Below are 19,679 nucleotides of genomic sequence, written 5' to 3' on the forward strand. Positions count from 1 at the left end.
CAATCACAGTGCCTGCGAGCCATTTGGGCCCTGCAGCATAGTTGAGGAAAAAGACAGGGTCATTGACATCAATACATCGCGCCCTCGCATCCCTGTCATGGTAGTCACATTGTGACTGGCGCCTGCTCTCAACAATTTCTTTCATGGTGGGGTGTATAAGGGATAACCTGGTTTTGAGCGTCCTTTTCATTAGCAGCTCAGCGGGTGGAACCCCTGTGAGCGAGTGTGGTTGGGATCTATTGGCCAACAGGAGGCGTGATAAGCGGCATTGTAGGGAACCCCCTTGGATTCTGAGCATCCCCTGTTTGATTATCTGCACTGCTCGTTCTGCCTGGCCGTTTGAGGTGCCGTTCTAACATGGTTGATACCATTACCTGCCATGAAGTCCTGGAATTCAGTGCTTGTAAAGCACGGGCCATTGTCGCTGACCAGGACATCCGGTAGACCATGGGTGGCGAACATTGCCTGTAGACTTTCTATCGTGGCAGAGGATGTGCTTGAATTGAGAATGTCACACTCGATCCATTTGGAGTAGGCGTCTACTACAACCAAAAACATTATTCCCATGAAAGGACCTGCATAATCTACATGGATGCGTGACCATGGCTTGGCGGGCCAGGGCCAGGGGCTAAGGGGGGCTTCCCTGGGCGCATTGCCCAGCTGGGCACACGTGTTGCACCTGCGAACACAAAGTTCCAGATCTGCGTCTATCCCTGGCCACCAAACGTGTGACCTGGCAATTGCCTTCATCATGACAATGCCCGGGCGCTCATTGTGGAGTTCTCTGATGAACATCTCTCTGCCCATCTGGGGCATGACTACTCGGTTTCCCCACAGTAGGCAATCGGCCTGAATCGAGAGTTCATCCTTGCGCCTGTGAAATGGTTTAAATTTCTCAGGGCATGCCCTGTACGTGGCTGCCCAGTCCCCATTCAGGACACATTTCTTGACGAGAGACAATAGCGGGTCTCTATTTGTCCAGACTTTAATCTGACGGGCTGTCACGGGTGAGCCTTCGCTTCCGAAAGCTTCAACAGCCATGACCATCTCAGCACCATGCTCGGTAGCCCCCTCAGTGGTGGCTTGTGGGAGCCTGCTGAGTGCATCGGTGCAGTTTTCGGTGCCCGGTCTGTGCCGAATTGTGTAGTCATAGGTGGCTAACGTGAGTGCCCACCTCTGTATTCGGGCCGATGCATTTGCATTTATGGCCTTGTTGTCGGCCAAAAGGGACGTTAGGGGTTTGTGATCTGTCTCCAGCTCAAATTTCCTGCCAAACAGGTACTGGTGCATTTTTATTACAGCATACAGCAAGCGCTTCCTTTTCTACCATCCCATAGCCCCTTTCTGCCTGGGACAGACTCCTGGAGGCATAAACTACCGGCTGTAACTAACCCTTGGCATTGACGTGCTGCAACACACACCCGACCCCATAGGATGACATGTCGCACGTTAAAATGAGTTTCTTACATGGATCATATAGCGTTAACAGATTGTTGGAGCATAACAAATTGCGTGCTCTATCAAAAGCCCTTTCCTGGCTGTCCCCCCAGATCCATTCGCGACCTTTGCGTGCTCAATTTGGGAAGAAAATTACCAAAATAGTTCAGGAGCCCTAGGAACGAACGCAGCTCCGTCGTGTTACGGGGTCTGGGTGCTCTCTGGATCCCTTCCGTCTTGGATGCAGTAGGGCTGATCCCGTCTGCTGCCACCCTCATCCCCAGGAATTCTACCTCTGGAGCTAGGAAGACGCACTTCGCCTTTTTCAGTCGCAGACCTACCCGGTCCAGTCTGCCTAGCACCTCCTCCAGGTTGTGGAGGTGTTCTTCAGTATCGTAACCCGTGATGAGGATGTCGCCCTGAAAAACCACTGTCCTTGGAATCGACTTGAGGAGGCTTTCCATATTTCGTTGAAAGATCGCGGCGGCCGAGCGAATCCCGAACGGATATCTGTTGTACTCCAACAACCCCTTGTGTGTCGTGATGGTGGTCAGCTTCTTCGACTCACTCGCCAGCTCCTGGGTCATGTAAGCTGAGGTCAGGTCCAATTTTGAAAAAAGTTTGCCACCGGATAGCGTCGCAAAGAGGTCCTCCGCTCTCGGTAGCGGGTACTGGTCTTGGAGTGACACCCGATTGATGGTGGCCTTGTAATCACCACATATCCTGACCGACCCATCCGCCTTGAGCACCAGCACAATCGGGCTCGCCCAGTCACTGAATTCGACTGCCGAGATGATGCCTTCCCTCAACAGGCGGTCCAATTCGCCTACTATCTTTTCCCGCATCACGTACGGCACCGCTCTGGCCTTGTGGTGTACTGGTCTGGCGTCCGGGTTTATGTGAATCACTACCTTGGTCCCCATGAAAGTGCCAATGCCAGGTTGAAATAATGAGTCAAATTTGTCCTGGACCTGTGAGCATGATACTCGCTCCACAGAGGAAATTGCATTGACATCGCCCCATTTCCAGTTCATGACAGCAAGCCAACTCCTCCCCAGTAGTGCGGGACCGTCCCCCGGGATAATCCAGAGTGGAAACCTGTTCTCCGAATCTTTGTGGGTCACGACTACCGTGGCGCTGCCTAGCATCGGAATGATCTCCTTTGTAAATGTCCGTAGCTGTGCGTCAATTGCCAATAATTTTGGCCTCCTGGCCTTGGACGCCCACAACTTGTAGAACTGTTTGATACTCATCAGGGACTGGCTGACCCCCGTGTCTAGCTCCATTGATACTGGGATGCCATTGAGGAGCACTTTCATCATTATCGGTGGCGTCCTGGTGTATGAACTGTATACCTGCTCCACATGAACTCGCTGATCTTCAACTTCCAGCGATTTCCCCCAGTGCCCTCGTAGGGTTTACATCGGGCCCGTCCTCCTCGTACATCAACCTGGCTGCAGGCTTCCTGCACATACGTGGCAAGTAACCGCTGACGTTGCAGTTTCTGCAGGTATATTGCTGATACCTGCAAGCTCTGGCTGTGTGTTTGCCTCCACACCTCCAACATGAGCCGTTGTTGGAAACAAAAGGTCCATTACCAGTCAATCGTCTCTGACTGTCTCTGTAACTGTCCTTAAGCGCACCATTGACAGGTGTTGATGGCCCCATTACTGACCGCATTGTCCCTTGCGATGGCATGAATCGCTGTTCAGCGAGCCATTGTCTCTGTTGAATTCCCCCCTTTGGGTTCGACTACATGCTCGGGCATGTCCGATTGCCCCTGTCTGCCTGGAGAACTGTGTGCCGCGTTAACAATGTTGACTCCCTGTCCATTTGCTGCACTTAAACCAAGATTTTTGCCAAACATCATTCTGGTCTCTTCCTCCCCTGTGATAAATGTCTGGGCTATCAGAACCGCTGTTTCCAAGGTCAAGTCTTTGGTCTCAATCAGTTTCCTGAAAACCCCAGCATGCCCGATGCCTTCAATAAAAAAGTCTCGCAGCATCTCCGCTCTGCATGCCTCTGGGAACTTACATAGGCTCGCCCATCGCTGGAGATCTGCCACGAAGTCTGGAACGCTTTGCCCTTCTCGCCGCCGGTGTGTGTAAAACCGGTGTCTCGCCATGTGCATGCTGCTCGCCGGTTTAAAGTGTTCCCCGATCAACTTACTGAGCTCTTCAAAAGTCTTGTCCGCCGGCTTCTCTGGCGCTAGAAGGTCCTTCATCAGGGAGTACGTCCTGGATCCACAAACCGTCAGGAGATGAGCCCTGCGTTTGTCGGCCGAATCCTGTCCCAACCGTTCCTTAGTGACAAAACTTTGCTGTAGTCTCTCAATAAAGTCGTCCCAATCATCACCAACACAGTACCTCTCGTCTGTGCTGCTAGTGGCCATGCTCGCCTGGTTTAAATCCCAGTTTCTCGTCGCCAATAATATGTCCTTACTATACAGTATAAATGCACACGAGGCCCATACTAGAGAGAAGGTCACTCTGTGACCAGTTACCTTTATTAGCCAGCACTGAAGTGATGAAGGTGGGTGGAGCTTCCCCATTTATACCTGAAAGTCCAGGTTAGGAGTGTCTCCCACAAGTTCACCACCTAGTGGTCAGTGTTCTCATGGTGTACAACTTAGGTCAGTTTATACATGGGTTACAATGACAGTTAAATACATGACAGTAGTATCTTCCCTTGCTGAATTTTACACGAGAATGCTGGGGAATGGAATACAATCCGGTGTCACCATGTCACACCGAGTCCCGCTCACCCATCCCCCCTGTGCTCGTTGACCGACATTGGCTCCCGGTCCGGCATCGCCTCGATTTTAACATTTTCACCCTTGTTTTCAAATCTCTCCATTGCCCTCGCCTCTCCCTATTTTCTGTGATCTCCTCCTGCCTCACAACCCTCTGAGACTGCACTCCTCTAATTCTGCCCTCTTGAGCATCCCTGATTATAATCGCTCCACCATCGGAGGCCGTGCCTTTTGTTGCCTGGGCAAAACTCTCCCACACAGAGTAAAGCTCCCGCTACACTGTCCCATCAAACATTCCCAGGGCAGGTGCAGCACGGGGTTAGATACAGAGTAAAGCTCCCTCTACACTGTCCCATCAAACATTCCCAGGGCAGGTACAGCACGGGGTTAGATACAGAGTAAAGCTCCCTCTACACTGTCCCATCAAACCCTCCCAGGGCAGGAACAGCACGGGGTTAGATACAGAGTAAAGCTCCCTCTACACTGTCCCATCAAACACTCCCAGGGCAGGTACAGCACGGGGTTAGATACAGAGTAAAGCTCCCTCTACACTGTCCCATCAAACACTCCCAGGGCAGGTACAGCACGGGGTTAGATACAGAGTAAAGCTCCCTCTACACTGTCCCATCAAACCCTCCCAGGGCAGGAACAGCACGGGGTTAGATACAGAGTAAAGCTCCCTCTACACTGTCCCATCACACACTCCCAGGGCAGGTACAGCATGGGGTTAGATACAGAGTAAAGCTCCCTCTACACTGTCCCATCAAACACTCCCAGGGCAGGTACAGAATGGGGTTAGATACAGAGTAAAGTTCCCTCTACACTGTCCCATCAAACACTCCCAGGGCAGGTACAGGGGGTTAGATACAGAGTAAAGCTCCCTCTACACTGTCCCATCAAACACTCTCAGGGCAGGTACAGGTGGTTAGATACAGAGTAAAGTTCCCTCTACACTGTCCCATCAAACACTCCCAGGGCAGGTACAGCACGGGTTAGATACAGAGTAAAGCTCCCTTTACACTGTCCCATCAAACACTCCCAGGGCAGGTACAGCACGGGTTAGATACAGAGTAAAGCTCCCTCTACATCGTCCCATCAAACACTCCCAGGGCAGGTACAGCACGGGGTTAGATACAGAGTAAAGCTCCCTCTACACTGTCCCATCAAACACTCCCAGAGCAGGTCCAGCATGGGTTAGATACAGAGTAAAGCTCCCTCTATACTGTCCCATCAAACACTCCCAGGGCAGGTACAGGACGGGTTAGATTCAGAGTAAAGCTCTCTCTACACTGTCCCATCAAACACTCCCAGGGCAGGTACAGCACGGGGTTAGATACAGAGTAAAGTTCTATCTACACTGTCCCATCAAACACTCCCAGGACAGGTACAGCACGGGTTAGATACAGAGTAAAGCTCCCTTTACACCGATCTTTTGTTGGGCCCTTTCCCCACCCTTTGTCCAAATATTGTTTGAGCGAGTTTCTCTCCAGCTATGCGGGGAGGTTGCAAACTGTCTCCAGCTTGTTGCACTCAAACTGCGAGAGCTGCCTGAGATATTACTGTGTGTTCTTTATTGCCTGTTGCTGGCACAGAAGGCCAGCAGAGCCGAGAGCCAGCGAGCTGTCTGTCAGTGTAGTGAGAGAGTTCCCTCCGCAGCAACACAGCCAAGGCTCATGTGCAGAGGCTGCAGTGCAGAGAGAGCAGCCCGTGCTGGCTCACGTCCCCTGTGCAGAGTGACTGAACCCTGCCATCCCCTTCCCGATTGGGCCCCGCGTGGGGAGCCAGACCAGGATCGGGATGGTTCGCCCGGGTCGTTACACTCCGTCCGGAATAAAACCGCAATAAAGGTTCAATGGGATGGGTTTCTCACACCTCCTTTCCCTCCTTATCCCATTCCCCTCCTCTCCCTGAAGGTGCTGACTCTCACTGGGGTACATGTCCCCTCCTCTCCCTGAAGGTGCTGACTCTCACTGGGGTACAGGTCCCCTCCCCTGAAGGTGCTGACTCACACTGGGGTACAGGTCCCCTCCCCTGAAGGTGCTGACTCTCACTGGGGTACAGGTCCCCTCCTCCCCTGAAGGTGCTGACTCTCACTGGGGTACAGCTCCCCCCCTCCCCTGCAGGTGCTGACTCTCACTGGGGTACATGTCCCCTCCTCTCCCTGAAGGTGCTGACTCTCACTGGGGTACAGGTCCCCTCCCCTGAAGGTGCTGACTCTCACTGGGGTACAGGTCCCCTCCTCCCCTGAAGGTGCTGACTCTCACTGGGGTACAGCTCCCCCCCTCCCCTGCAGGTGCTGACTCTCACTGGGGTACAGCTCCCCCCCTCCCCTGAAGGTGCTGACTCTCACTGGGGTACAGGTCCCCTCCCCTGAAGGTGCTGACTCTCACTGGGGTACAGGTCCCTCCTCTCCTGAAGGTGCTGACTCTCACTGGGGTACGGGTCCCCTCCTCCCCTGAAGGTGTTGACTCTCACTGGGGTACAGGTCCCCTCCCCTGAAGGTGCTGACTCTCACTGGGGTACAGGTCCCCCCTCCCCTGAAGGTGCTGACTCTCACTGGGGTACAGGTCCCCTCCCCTGAAGGTGCTGACTCTCACTGGGGTACAGGTCCCCTCCTCCCCTGAAGGTGCTGACTCTCACTGGGGTACAGGTCCCTCCCCTGAAGGTGCTGACTCTCACTGGGGTACGGGTCCCTCCTCCCCTGAAGGTGCTGACTCTCACTGGGGTGCAGGTCCCCTCCTCCCCTGAAGGTGCTGACTCTCACTGGGGTACAGGTCCCCCCCTCCCCTGAAGGTGCTGACTCTCACTGGGGTACAGGTCCCCTCCCCTGAAGGTGCTGACTCTCACTGGGGTACGGGTCCCCCCTCCCCTGAAGGTGCTGACTCTCACTGGGGTACAGGTCCCCTCCCCTGAAGGTGCTGACTCTCACTGGGGTACAGGTCCCCCCCTCCCCTGAAGGTGCTGACTCTCACTGGGGTACAGGTCCCCCCCTCCCCTGAAGGTGCTGACTCTCACTGGGGTACAGGTCCCCTCCCCTGAAGGTGCTGACTCTCACTGGGGTACAGGTCCCCTCCCCTGAAGGTGCTGACTCTCACTGGGGTACGGGTCCCCCCTCCCCTGAAGGTGCTGACTCTCACTGGGGTACAGGTCCCCTCCCCTGAAGGTGCTGACTCTCACTGGGGTACAGGTCCCCCCCTCCCCTGAAGGTGCTGACTCTCACTGGGGTACAGGTCCCCCCCTCCCCTGAAGGTGCTGACTCTCACTGGGGTACAGGTCCCCTCCCCTGAAGGTGCTGACTCTCACTGGGGTACAGGTCCCCTCCTCCCCTGAAAGTGCTGACTCTCACTGGGGTACAGGTCCCCCCCTCCCCTGAAGGTGCTGACTCTCACTGGGGTACAGGTCCCCTCCCCTGAAGGTGCTGACTCTCACTGGGGTACAGGTCCACCCCTCCCCTGAAGGTGCTGACTCTCACTGGGGTACAGGTCCCCCCCCCTCCCCTGAAGGTGCTGACTCTCACTGGGGTACAGGTCCCCCCTCCCCTGAAGGTGCTGACTCTCACTGGGGTACAGGTCCTCCCTCCCCTGAAGGTGCTGACTCTCACTGGGGTACAGGTCCCCTCCTCCCCTGACGGTGCTGACTCTCACTGGGGTACAGGTCCCCCCCTCCCCTGAAGGTGCTGACTCTCTCTGGGGTACAGGTCCCCCGAATCCCTGAAGGTGCTGACTCTCACTGGGGTACAGGTCCCCTCCTCTCGCAGAGTACAAGAGCAAGGGAGTTATGATGAACCTGTATAAAACACAGGTTTGGCCTCAACTTGAGTATTGTGTCCAATTCTGGACCCCGCACTTTAGGAAGGATGTGAAGGCCTTAGAGAGGGAGCAGAAAAGATTTACGAGGATGGTTCCAGGGATGAGGGACTTCAGTGACGTGGATAGACTGGAGAAGCTGGGGTTGTTCTCCTTGGAGCAGAGAAGGTTGAGAGCAGATTTGATCGAGGTGTTCAAAATCATGAGGGGTCTAGACAGAGTAGAGAGAGAGAGAAACTGTTCCCATTGGTGGAAGGGTTGAGAACCAGAGGGCACAGATTTAAGGCGATTGCCAGAAGAACCAAAGGCGACATGAGGAAAAACATTTTTACACAGCGAGTGGTTGTGATCTGGAATGCGCTGCCTGAGAGGGTGGTGGAGGCAGACTCAATCGTGGCTTTCAAAAGAGAACTGGATCAGTATTTGAAGGAAAAAAATTAGCAGTGCTATGGGGAAAGGGCGGGGGAGTGGGACTGGCTGAGCTGCTCTTGCAGAGAGCCGGCACGGGCTCGAAGGGCCGAATGGCCTCCTTCTGTGCTGTAACCGTTCTGTGATTCTATGATTCTATGTATAATTATTCAATGGGGCTAAGTTTAAACGCACCCCAATTGCACTGATTCATGGTTGAAGTGCACCAAGATGCAAGCAGGCCTGTGAGTGAGACCAGGAGGCACCAGGGAGCAGTCACTCAACAGTGCTCTTCAACCGTGACGTGCATCGCTTGAATGAGAGAAACAAAATGGAGTCAAAATTTACATCAACAAAAAGAAAGATCTTACATTTATATAGCGCCTTTCATGGCCTCAGGACGTCCGAAAGCGCTTCACGACAGAGGAAGTAATTTGTGAAGTGTAGTGATTAATGTGGTGCAGGGCGTGAATGGTTGACTGTGTGGGCTGGGTGTTGACTCCTTGTCCGTGTCCGATGTAGGTCAGGGACCTGCGAGAGAGGCTGGCGGCAAAAGAGGCGGCCTTGCTGCTTCTGCGAGGCGAGCTGGAGCAGCACAAAGAGCATGAAGCCCGACAGGTCTCGCTCATCCAGTCGCTGAAAGGCTGCATGAGGGAGGCCCAGGAACGGCCGGGCACTGTGGGCACCGGGAAGACCCAGGCAAACTGCAGCATCCACAGCCTGCAGGGTCACAACGAGGAGCTGAGCGAGAGGATCGCCGAACTCGAGGAACGACTCAGGTACGCACCCGGCGCTCAAAGGAAGCTACAAATGTATCCCCTCCCCTCTGCTCTCCCTGACTCTCACTGGGGTACAGGTCCCCCCCCTCCCCTGAAGGAGCTTACTCTCACTGGGGTACAGGTCCCCTCCCCTGAAGGTGCTGACTCTCACTGGGGTACAGGTCCCCTCCTCCCCTGAAGGTGCTGACTCTCACTGGGGTACAGGTCCCCTCCCCTGAAGGTGCTGACTCTCACTGGGGTACAGGTCCCCTCCTCCCCTGAAGGTGCTGACTCTCACTGGGGTACAGGTCCCCTCCCCTGAAGGTGTTGACTCTCACTGGGGTACAGGTCCCCTCCTCTCCTGAAGGGATACTCACTCTGCTTGCCCCATCTCCAACCTCCCTTTCCTCTCCAAATTCCCTGAACGTGTTGTCACCTCCCAAATCCGTGCCCATCTTTCCCACAATTCCATGTTTGAATCCCTTCAATCCGGTTTCTGACCCTGCCACAATACCGAAACAGCTCTCATCAAAGTCACGAATGACATCCTCTGTGACTGTGACAGAGGTAAACTATCCCTCCTCATCCTTCTCGACCTGTCTGCAGCCTTTGACACGGGTGACCACTCCATCCTCCTCCAACGCCTCTCCACCATCGTCCAGCTGGGTGGGACTGCACTCACCTGGTTCCATTCTTATCCATCTCATCGTAGCCCGAGAATCACCTGCAATAGCTTCTCTTTAAAGGTTGCCCAGTGTTCCATTACAGTTTTGTCGCCAGTCTTTGATTCCAATTTACCTGGCACCTCCGACAGTGCAGCATTTCTTCAGTACTGCCCCTCCGACAGTGCGTCGCTTCCTCAGTACTGCACCTCCGACAGTGCAGCTCTCCCTCAGTACTGCCCCTCCGACAGTGCGGCACTCCCTCAGTACTGCCCCTCCGACAGTGCAGCTCTCCCTCAGTACTGCCCCTCCGACAGTGCAGCACTCCCTCAGTACTGTCCCTCCGACAGTGCAGCGCTCCCTCAGTACTGCCCCTCCAACAGTGCAGCGCTCCCTCAGTCCTGCCCCTCCGACAGTGTGGCGCTCCCTCAGTACTGCCCCTCTGACAGTGCAGCGCTCCCTCAGTACTGCCCCTCTGACAGTGCAGCGCTCCCTCAGTACTTCTCCTCCGACAGTGCAGCGCTCCCTCAGTACTGCCCCTCCTACAGTGCAGCACTCCCTCAGTACTGCCCCTCCGACAGTGCAGCGCTCCCTCAGTACTGCCCCTCCTACAGTGCAGCACTCCCTCAGTACTGCCCCTCCGACAGTGCAGCGCTCCCTCAGTACTGCCCCTCCTACAGTGCAGCACTCCCTCAGTACTGCCCCTCCTACAGTGCAGCACTCCCTCAGTACTGCCCCTCTGACAGTGCAGCGCTCCCTCAGTACTGCCCCTCCGACAGTGCAGCGCTCCCTCAGTACTGCCCCTCCTACAGTGCAGCACTCCCTCAGTACTGCCCCTCCTACAGTGCAGCGCTCCCTCAGTACTGCTCCTCCGACAGTGCAGCGCTCCCTCAGTACTGCCCCTCCTACAGTGCAGCACTCCCTCAGTACTGCCCCTCCGACAGTGCAGCACTCCCTTAGTACTGCCCCTCCGACAGTGCAGCGCTCCCTCAGTACTGCCCCTCTGACAGTGCAGCGCTCCCTCAGTACTGCCCCTCCTACAGTGCAGCACTCCCTCAGTACTGCCCTTCCGACAGTGCAGCACTCCCTCAGTGCTGCCCCTCCGACAGTGCGGCTCTCCCTCAGTACTGCACTAGGAGTGTCAGCCTGGATTTTTGTGCTCAAGTCTCTGGGGTGGGGCTTGATGGTCCTGGAAGGAATGAGCGGGTCGGTCTGGGCTTTGTTTCCAGGGTGTATGGCAGGCATTCCTGTAAACGTGACTTGGTTACTGGTTACCCTCGCAGGCTGCACCTGAGAGAGAGAGAGCAGAGTGAGCAGAGAGCGGCGGGTGCAGAGAGGAGACTGACTGCCAGCATCCAGAAACTCGCCCGCGGACTGGGCCTGGACTCCGAGGGTCAGCGCGAGCCGCTCGACTACCTGACCAACAAGGTGAGACCGCGACCTCACTGCATGTTAAACAATGGCCCAGACTGGGACATAGCCACTACCCACAGGAACAGGAGGGGGCCATTCAGCCCCTCGAGCCTGTTACACAGGAACAGGAGGAGGCCGATCAGTCCCTCGAGCCTGTTACACAGGAACAGGAGGGGGCCATTCAGCCCCTCGAGCCTGTTACACAGGAACAGGAGGGGGCCATTCAGCCCCTCGAGCCTGTTACACAGGAACAGGAGGGGGCCATTCAGCCCCTCTAACATGCTACATTAGGACCAGGAGGAGGCTGATCAGCCCCTCGAGCCTGTTACACAAGAACAGGAGGCGGCCATTCAGCCCCTCTAACATGCTACATTAGGAACAGGGGGAGGCTGTTCAGCCCCTCGAGCCTGTTACACAGGAACAGGAGGGGGCCATTCAGCCCCTCTAACATGCTACATTAGGAACAGAAGGAGGCTGTTCAGCCCCTCGAGCCTGTTACATAGGAACAGGAGGGGGCCATTCAGCCCCTCTAACATGCTACATTAGGAACAGGAGGAGGCTGATCAGCCCCTCGAGCCTGTTCCACAGGAACAGGAGGGGGCCATTCAGCCCCTCGAGCCTGTTACACAGGAACAGGAGGGGGCCATTCAGCCCCTCTAACATGCTACATTAGGAACAGGAGGAGGCTGATCAGCCCCTCGAGCCTGTTACATAGGAACAGGAAAGGGCATTCAGCCCCTCTAACATGCTACATTAGGAACAGGAGGAGGCTGATCAGCCCCTCGAGCCTGTTCCACAGGAACAGGAGGGGGCCATTCAGCCCCTCTAACATGCTACATTAGGAACAGAAGGAGGCTGTTCAGCCCCTCGAGCCTGTTACATAGGAACAGGAAAGGGCCATTCAGCCCCTCTAACATGCTACATTAGGAACAGGAGGAGGCTGATCAGCCCCTCGAGCTTGTTACACAGGAACAGGAGGGGGCCATTCAGCCCCTCTAACATGCTACATTAGGAGAGGAGGAGGCTGATCAGCCCCTCGAGCTTGTTACACAGGAACAGGAGGGGGCCATTCAGCCCCTCGAGCCTGTTACACAGGAACAGGAGGGGGCCATTCAGCCCCTCTAACATGCTACATTAGGAACAGGAGGAGGCTGTTCAGCCCCTCGAGCCTGTTACACAAGAACAGGAGGAGGCCCATTCAACCTCTCAAGCCAAATTGTTAAAAAAAAAATTCTGTGGGCGTCGCTGGCAAGGCCGGCATTTATTGCCCATCCCTAATCGCCCCTTGAGAAGGTGGTGGTGAGCCGCCTTCTTGAACCGCTGCAGTCCGTGTGGTGAAGGTGCTCCCACAGTGCTGTTCGGGAGGGAGTTCCAGGATTGTGACCCAGCGACGATGAAGGAACGGCCGATATATTTCCAAGTCAGGATGGTGTGTGACTCGGAGGGGAACGTGGAGGTGGTGGTGTTCCTCTTGCCCTTCTCGGTGGTAGAGGTTGCGGGTTTGGGAGGTGCTGCCGAAGAAGCCTTGAGTGTTGTGTTAATTGTGTTACGATACAGCCATGGAGATCATGGCTGATCTAATGGTTGTACATCAGCTCCATTTACCCGACTTGGTTCCGTAACCCTTAATACCCTTAGCCAACAAAACTCTATCAATCTTAATTTTGAAATTTTCAACTGACCCCAAATTTTTATTTTGAATTTTGAATTATTGTTGGGTAAGGATGAAGAGATATGTAGCCAGGGCGGATAAATATAGTTGAAGTACAAATGGGCTGTGATCGAATAGAATGACGGAACTGGCTCGAGGGGCTGAACGGCCTCCTCCTTGTCCTTAATTTGGAGAAGCACCTGTTGAGAATTTGACAGCGGGCAGGAACAGGATGTGATATTTTGTCGAGACTGGGACCCTATCCCCTGATGGATTGCCCCGGTCTGGTCCAGCAACACCATTTTCCATCCTTTTCTCTTAGCGGCCGGATATTCGGGTGGACAGCAGATCCGATCCCCCGCCTGCCACGCCTGAATTGTCAACGTCCGTTTCCACCGTGTGAAGCTTTGGTGCCGGGAGTGCCAAAGATGTGCCATTCGCAACTCCTCAGATAATGGAGCGGTCCGTGCCCGCATGCAGCAAGACCTGGACAACATTCAGGCTTGGGCTGATAAATGGCAAGTAACATTCGTACCACACAAGTGCCAGGCAATGACCATCTCCAACCGGTGAGAGCCTAACCACTGACCGTTGACATTCAACGGTATTACCATCACCGAATCCCCCACCATCAACATCCTGGGGGTCACCACTGATCAGAAACATAGAAACATAGAAAATAGGTGCAGGAGTAGGCCATTCGGCCCTTCGAGCCTGCACCACCATTCAATAAGATCACGGCTGATCATTCACCTCAGTACCCCTTTCCTGCTTTCTCTCCATACCCCTTGATCCCTTTAGCCGTAAGGGCCATATCTAACTCCCTCTTGAATATATCCAATGAACTGGCCTCAACAACTCTCAACGGGATGGCAGGACTGACATATGAGGAGAGACTGGATCGACTGGGCCTGTATTCACTGGAGTTTAGAAGAATGAGAGGGGATCTCATAGAAACGTTTAAGATTCTGACGGGACTGGACAGGTTAGATGCAGGAAGAATGTTCCTGATGTTAAGGAAGTCCAGAACCAGGGGACACAGTCTAAGGATAAGGGTTAGGCCATTTACGACCGAGATGAGGAGAAACTTTTTCACTCAGAGAGTTGTTAACCTGTGGAATTCCTTACCGCGGAGTGTTGTTGATGCCAGTTCATTGGATATATTCAAGAGGGAGTTAGATATGGCCCTTACGGCTAAAGGGATCAAGGAGTATGGAGAGAAAGCAGGAAAGGGATACTGAGGTGAATGATCAGCCATGATCTTATTGAATGGTGGTGTAGGCTCGAAGGGCCGAATGACCTATTCCTGCACCTATTTTCTATGTTTCTCTGTCTCTATGTAACCACCACTGGCTGCAGTTCCACAGTAACCCACTGGGTGGTGCACCTATTTTCTATGTTTCTAGAAGATTTGTCAAGTATGATTTTCCTTTCATAAATCCATGCTGACTTGGACCGATCCTGTCACTGCTTTCCAAATGCGATGCGATTTCATCTTTAATAATTGATTCCAACATTTTCCTCACTACTGATGTCAGGCTAACCGGCCCATAATTCCCCGTTTTCTCTCTCCCTCCTTTCCTAAAAAGTGGTGTTACATTAGCTACCCTCCAGTCCATGGGAACTGATCCAGAGTCGACAGACTGTTGGCAAATGATCACCAATGCATCCACTATTTCTAGGGCCACTTCCTTAAGTACTCTGGGATGCAGTTTATCAGTCCCTGTGGATTTATCAGCCTTCAATCCCATCAATTTTCCTAACACAATTTCCTGACTAATAAGGATTTCCTTCAGTTCCTCCTTCTCACTAGACCCTCAGTCCACTAATATTTCCGGAAGGTTATTTGTGTCTTCCTTCGTGAAGACAGAACCAAAGTATTTGTTCAATTGGTCTGCCATTTCTTTATTCCCCATTATAAATTCACCTGATTCTGACTGCAAGGGACCTACGTTTGTCTTCACTGGACCAGCCACATAAATACTGTGGCTACAAGAGCGGGTCAGAGGCTGGGTATTCTGCGGCGAGTGTCTCACCTCCTGACTCCCCAAAGCTTTCCACCATCTACAAGGCACAAGTCAGGAGTGTGATGGAACACTCTCCACTTGCCTGGATGAGTGCAGCTCCAACAACACTCGAGAAGCTCGACACCATCCAGGACAAAGTAGCCGCTTGATTGGCCCCCCATCCACCACCTTCAACATTCACTCCCTCCACCACCGGCGCCCCCTGGCTGCAGTGTGCACCATCTACAAGATGCACTGCAGCAACTCGCCAAGGCTTCTTCGGCAGCACCTCCCAAACCCGCGACCTCTACCACCTAGAAGGACAAGGGCAGCAGGCGCAGGGGAACACCACCACCTCCACGTTCCCCTCCCAGTCACACACCATCCTGACTGGGAAATATATCGGCCGTTCCTTCATCGTCGCTGGGTCACAATCCGGGAACTCCCTCCCTAACAGCACTGTGGGAATGTAAAAGACTTGAGGAAGACAGACAGGTTAAATTGTGCAAAATAGCTGCCCTTTATTTGCCTTGATAGCAAGTCATTGCCCTTCAAAGTAATTCATTCTTTGAGGCGTGTCTTACAGGCCAAGATTTCTTCCGAGCCCCAGCACCTCCATCACTGAGCAGGACAAGCGCAGCACTGTCACGGGAACACCCCTACCCCCGAGCTCCCCTCGAAGTCACACCCCATCCTGACTTGGACATATAGCGTTCCTTAATTGTTGTTGGGGGGGGGGGTTCAACATCCTTAAAGGCACCTTCACCACACGGGACTGCAGCGGTTCAAGAAGGCGGCTCACCTCCTCCTTCTCAAGGGGTGACTAGGGGGATGGGCAAAAAAATGCCGGCCTGGCCAGCGATGCCCACATCCCGAGAATGAACGTGATAAAGCTCACGTCAGTTCCATCGGATCTGGCCGCCCTTAACTTCAGAGAGTTGTGACACCATGGGCAGGAATGCAGAGCCCTCTCACGACCCACACGTACCCACACAGTCACAACCACAAACCCATGACTTTGGGTTTTTTTTTTCATGTTCATATTCATAAATCATAAAATGGGATTCAGCTGCTGGGGGCTTTGATTTTCCCGACTGGCCAATGTCCAGCTGAACTGCTGGATATAAAATTAAAAATCGCAGTGAAAAACAATGAGGGTTTCTTTGGTATTCAAGGTTGCGGCTCAGTTGAACAGGGAAAAAGCAGCAAAGATGCATAATCCCTCACAGTGATTCAAACCAGAGTCTGAATGAAGTTTGCTCTTTAGCTCAGGAACCCAATCGAAGGAGTTCCGAGACTGCTCTTAGTTTCAGCTTGACAATTCTAATCCTTGTGTTCCAATCCCTCCATGGTCTCGCCGCTCGCTATCTCTGTCATCCCCTCCAGCCACACAACTATTTTGTTGTACCTGTAAATCAGCTTTAAATTTAAATCAAAGTGCCTCCTGATTAAAGGCGGGACGGTGGGGTCACACTCCAGAAACGTTCATTCAAGTGTCCCTTGGTTTTTTATTTGACGGCACCAAAAACACAAAGTAACAATTCAACATAAAGGGAACCGTTGTCAAATCAAATCAAATTAAATCAAATTAAAATCGTGTTCCCGGTTGAGATGGTGCACTCCAGTCCCTCCGGTGCCCACCCCTCGCGGAAGGCTCGGATGTAACATAGAAATAGAGAAAATAGGTGCAGGAGTAGGCCATTCGGCCTGTCATGTATTCAACTGTCATTGTAACCCATGTATAAACTGACCTGAGTTGTACACCGTGAGGACACTGACCACTAGGTGGTGAACTTGTGGGAGACACTCCTAACCTGGACTCTCAGGTATAAAAGGGGAAGCTCCACCCACCTCCTTCACTTCAGTGCTGGCTAATAAAGGTAACTGGTCACAGAGTGACCTTCTCTCTAGTATGGGCCTCGTGTGCATTTATACTGTATAGTAAGGACATATCATTGGCGACGAGAAACTGGGATTTAAACCACATGAGCATGGCCACTAGCAGCACAGACGAGAGGTACTGTGTTGGTGATGATTGGGATGATTTTATTGAGAGACTACAGCAAAGTTTTGTCACTAAGGAATGGCTGGGACAGGATTCGGCCGACAAACGCAGGGCTCATCTCCTGACGGTTTGTGGATCCAGAACGTACTCCCTGATGAAGGACCTTCTAGCGCCAGAGAAGCTGGCGGACAAGACTTTTGAAGAGCTCAGTAAGTTGATCGGGGAACACTTTAAACCAGCGAGCAGCATGCACATGGTGAGACACCGGTTTTACACGCACCAGCGGCGAGAAGGGCAAAGCGTTCCAGACTTCGTGGCAGACCTCCGGTGACTGGCGAGCCTATGTAAGTTCCCAGATGCATGCAGAGCGGAGATGCTGCGAGACTTTTTTATTGAGGGCATCGGGCACGCTGGGGTTTTCAGGAAACTGATTGAGACCAAAGACTTGATCCTGGAAACGGCGGCTTTGATGGCCCAGACATTTATTTCGGGGGAGGAAGAGACCAGAATGATGTTTGGCAAAAATCTTGGTTTAAGTGCAGCAAATGGACAGGGAGTCAACATTGTTAACACGGCACACAGTTCTCCAGGCAGACAGGGGCATGGCCAGATCAGCCGTGATCTTGTTGAATGGCGGAGCAGGCTCGAGCGGCTAGATGGCCTACTCCTGTTCCTAATTCTTATGTTCTTATGTTCTTATGTTGAATCGGACATGCCCGAGCATGTAGTCGAACCCAAAGGGGGGAATTCAACAGAGACAATGGCTAGCTGAACGGCGATTCATGCCATCGCAAGGGACAATGCGGACAGTAATGGGGCCATCAACACCTGTCAATGGTGCGCTTAAGGACAGTTACAGAGACAGTCAGAGACGATCGACTAGTAATGGACCTTTTGTTTCCAACAACAGCTCATGTTGGAGGTGTGGAGGCAAACACCCAGCCAGAGCTTGCAGGTATCAGCAATATACCTGCAGAAACTGCAACGTCAGCGGTCACTTGGCGTGTATGTGCAGGAAGCCTGCAGCCAGGTTGATGTACGAGGAGGACGGGCCTGATGTAAGCCCTACGAGTCCAAATGAATACTGGGGGAAGTCGCTGGAAGCTGAAGTTCAGCGAGTTCATGTGGAGCACGTATACAGTTCATACACCAGGACGCCACCGATAATGATGAAAGTGCTCCTCAATGGCATCCCAGTATCAATAGAGCTAGACACAGGGGCCAGCCAGACCCTGATGAGTATCAAACAGTTCGACAAGTTGTGGGCGTCCAAGGCCAGGAGGCCAAAATTAACGCCGATTGACGCACAGCTACGGACATATACAAAGCAGATCATTCCGGGGCTAGGCAGCGCCACGGTAGTCGTGACCCACAAAGATTCGGAGAACAGGTTGCCACTCTGGATTGTCCCAGGGAACAGTCCCTCACTGCTGGGGAGGAGTTGGCTTGCTGTCATGAACTGGAAATGGGGCGATGTCAATGCAATTTCTTCTGTGGAGCGAGTATCAAGCTCACAGGTCCTGGACAAATTTGACTCACTATTCTAACCCGGCATTGGCACTTTCATGGGACCAAGGTAGTGATTCACATAAACCAGGATGCCAGGCCAGTACACCACAAGGCCAGAGCGGTGCCGTACGTGATGCGGGAAAAGATAGTAGGCGAATTGGACCGCCTGCGGAGGGAAGGCATCATCTCGCCAGTCGAAGTCAGTAACTGGGCGAGCCCGATTGTGCCGGTGCTCAAGGCGGATGGGTCGGTCAGGATATGTGGCGATTACAAGGCCACCATCAATCGGGTGTCACTCCAAGACCAGTACCCGCTACCGAGAGCGGAGGACCTCTTTGCGACGCTATCCGGTGGCAAACCTTTTTCAAAATTGGACCTGACCTCAGCTTACATGACCCAGGAGCTGGCGAGTGAGTCGAAGAAGCTGACCACCATCACAACACACAAGGGATTGTTTGAGTACAACAGATGTCCGTTCGGGATTCGCTCGGCCGCCGCGATCTTCCAACGAAATATGGAAAGTCTCCTCAAGTCGATCCCAGGGACGGTGGTTTTTCAAGACGACATCAATACCATGGGTTACGATACTGAAGAACACCTCCACAACCTGGAGGAGGTGCTACGCAGACTGGACCGGGTAGGTCTGCGACTGAAAAAGGCGAAGTGCGTCTTCCTAGCTCCAGAGGTAGAATTCCTGGGGATGAGGGTAGCAGCAGACGGGATCAGCCCTACTGCATCCAAAACAGAAGAGATCCAGAGAGCACCCAGACCCCGTAATACGACGGAGCTGCGTTCGTTCCTGGGGCTCCTGAACTATTTTGGTAACTTTCTTCCCAAATTGAGCACGCTGCTAGAGCCGCTACACGTGCTCCTATGCAAAGGTCGCGAATGGGTCTGGGGGGACAGCCAGGAAAGGGCTTTTAATAGAGCACGCAATTTGTTATGCTCCAACAATCTGTTAACGCTATATGACCCATGTAAGAAACTTGTTTTAACGTGCGATGCGTCGTCCTATGGTGTCGGGTGTGTGTTGCAGCATGTCAATGCCAAGGGTCAGTTACAGCCGGTAGCTTATGCCTCCAGGAGTCTGTCCCAGGCAGAAAGGGGCTACGGGATGGTAGAAAAGGAAGCGCTTGCATGTGTATATGCAGTAAAAAAAAATGCACCAGTACCTGTTTGGCAGGAAATTTGAGCTGGAGACAGATTACAAACCCCTAACGTCTCTTTTGGCCGACAACAAGGCCATACATGCAAACGCATCGGCCCACATAC

The 19,679-nt window shown here is 53.3% G+C and overlaps 1 protein-coding gene across 1 annotated transcript in view; it reads left to right on the plus strand.

Moving 5' to 3' along the window:
• LOC139255771 (coiled-coil domain-containing protein 170-like) overlaps positions 1-19,679 on the plus strand; it is a 132,177-nt gene that overhangs the window by 26,530 nt on the left and 85,968 nt on the right. The window contains exons 5-6 of the mRNA XM_070873983.1: positions 8,926-9,182; positions 11,107-11,251. Of these exons, the coding sequence (XP_070730084.1) occupies positions 8,926-9,182; positions 11,107-11,251 (402 nt within the window). The remainder of the gene's footprint in view (positions 1-8,925; positions 9,183-11,106; positions 11,252-19,679) is intronic.

Source organism: Pristiophorus japonicus, unplaced genomic scaffold (assembly GCF_044704955.1).
Source record: "Pristiophorus japonicus isolate sPriJap1 unplaced genomic scaffold, sPriJap1.hap1 HAP1_SCAFFOLD_626, whole genome shotgun sequence".
NCBI lineage: Eukaryota > Metazoa > Chordata > Chondrichthyes > Pristiophoridae > Pristiophorus > Pristiophorus japonicus.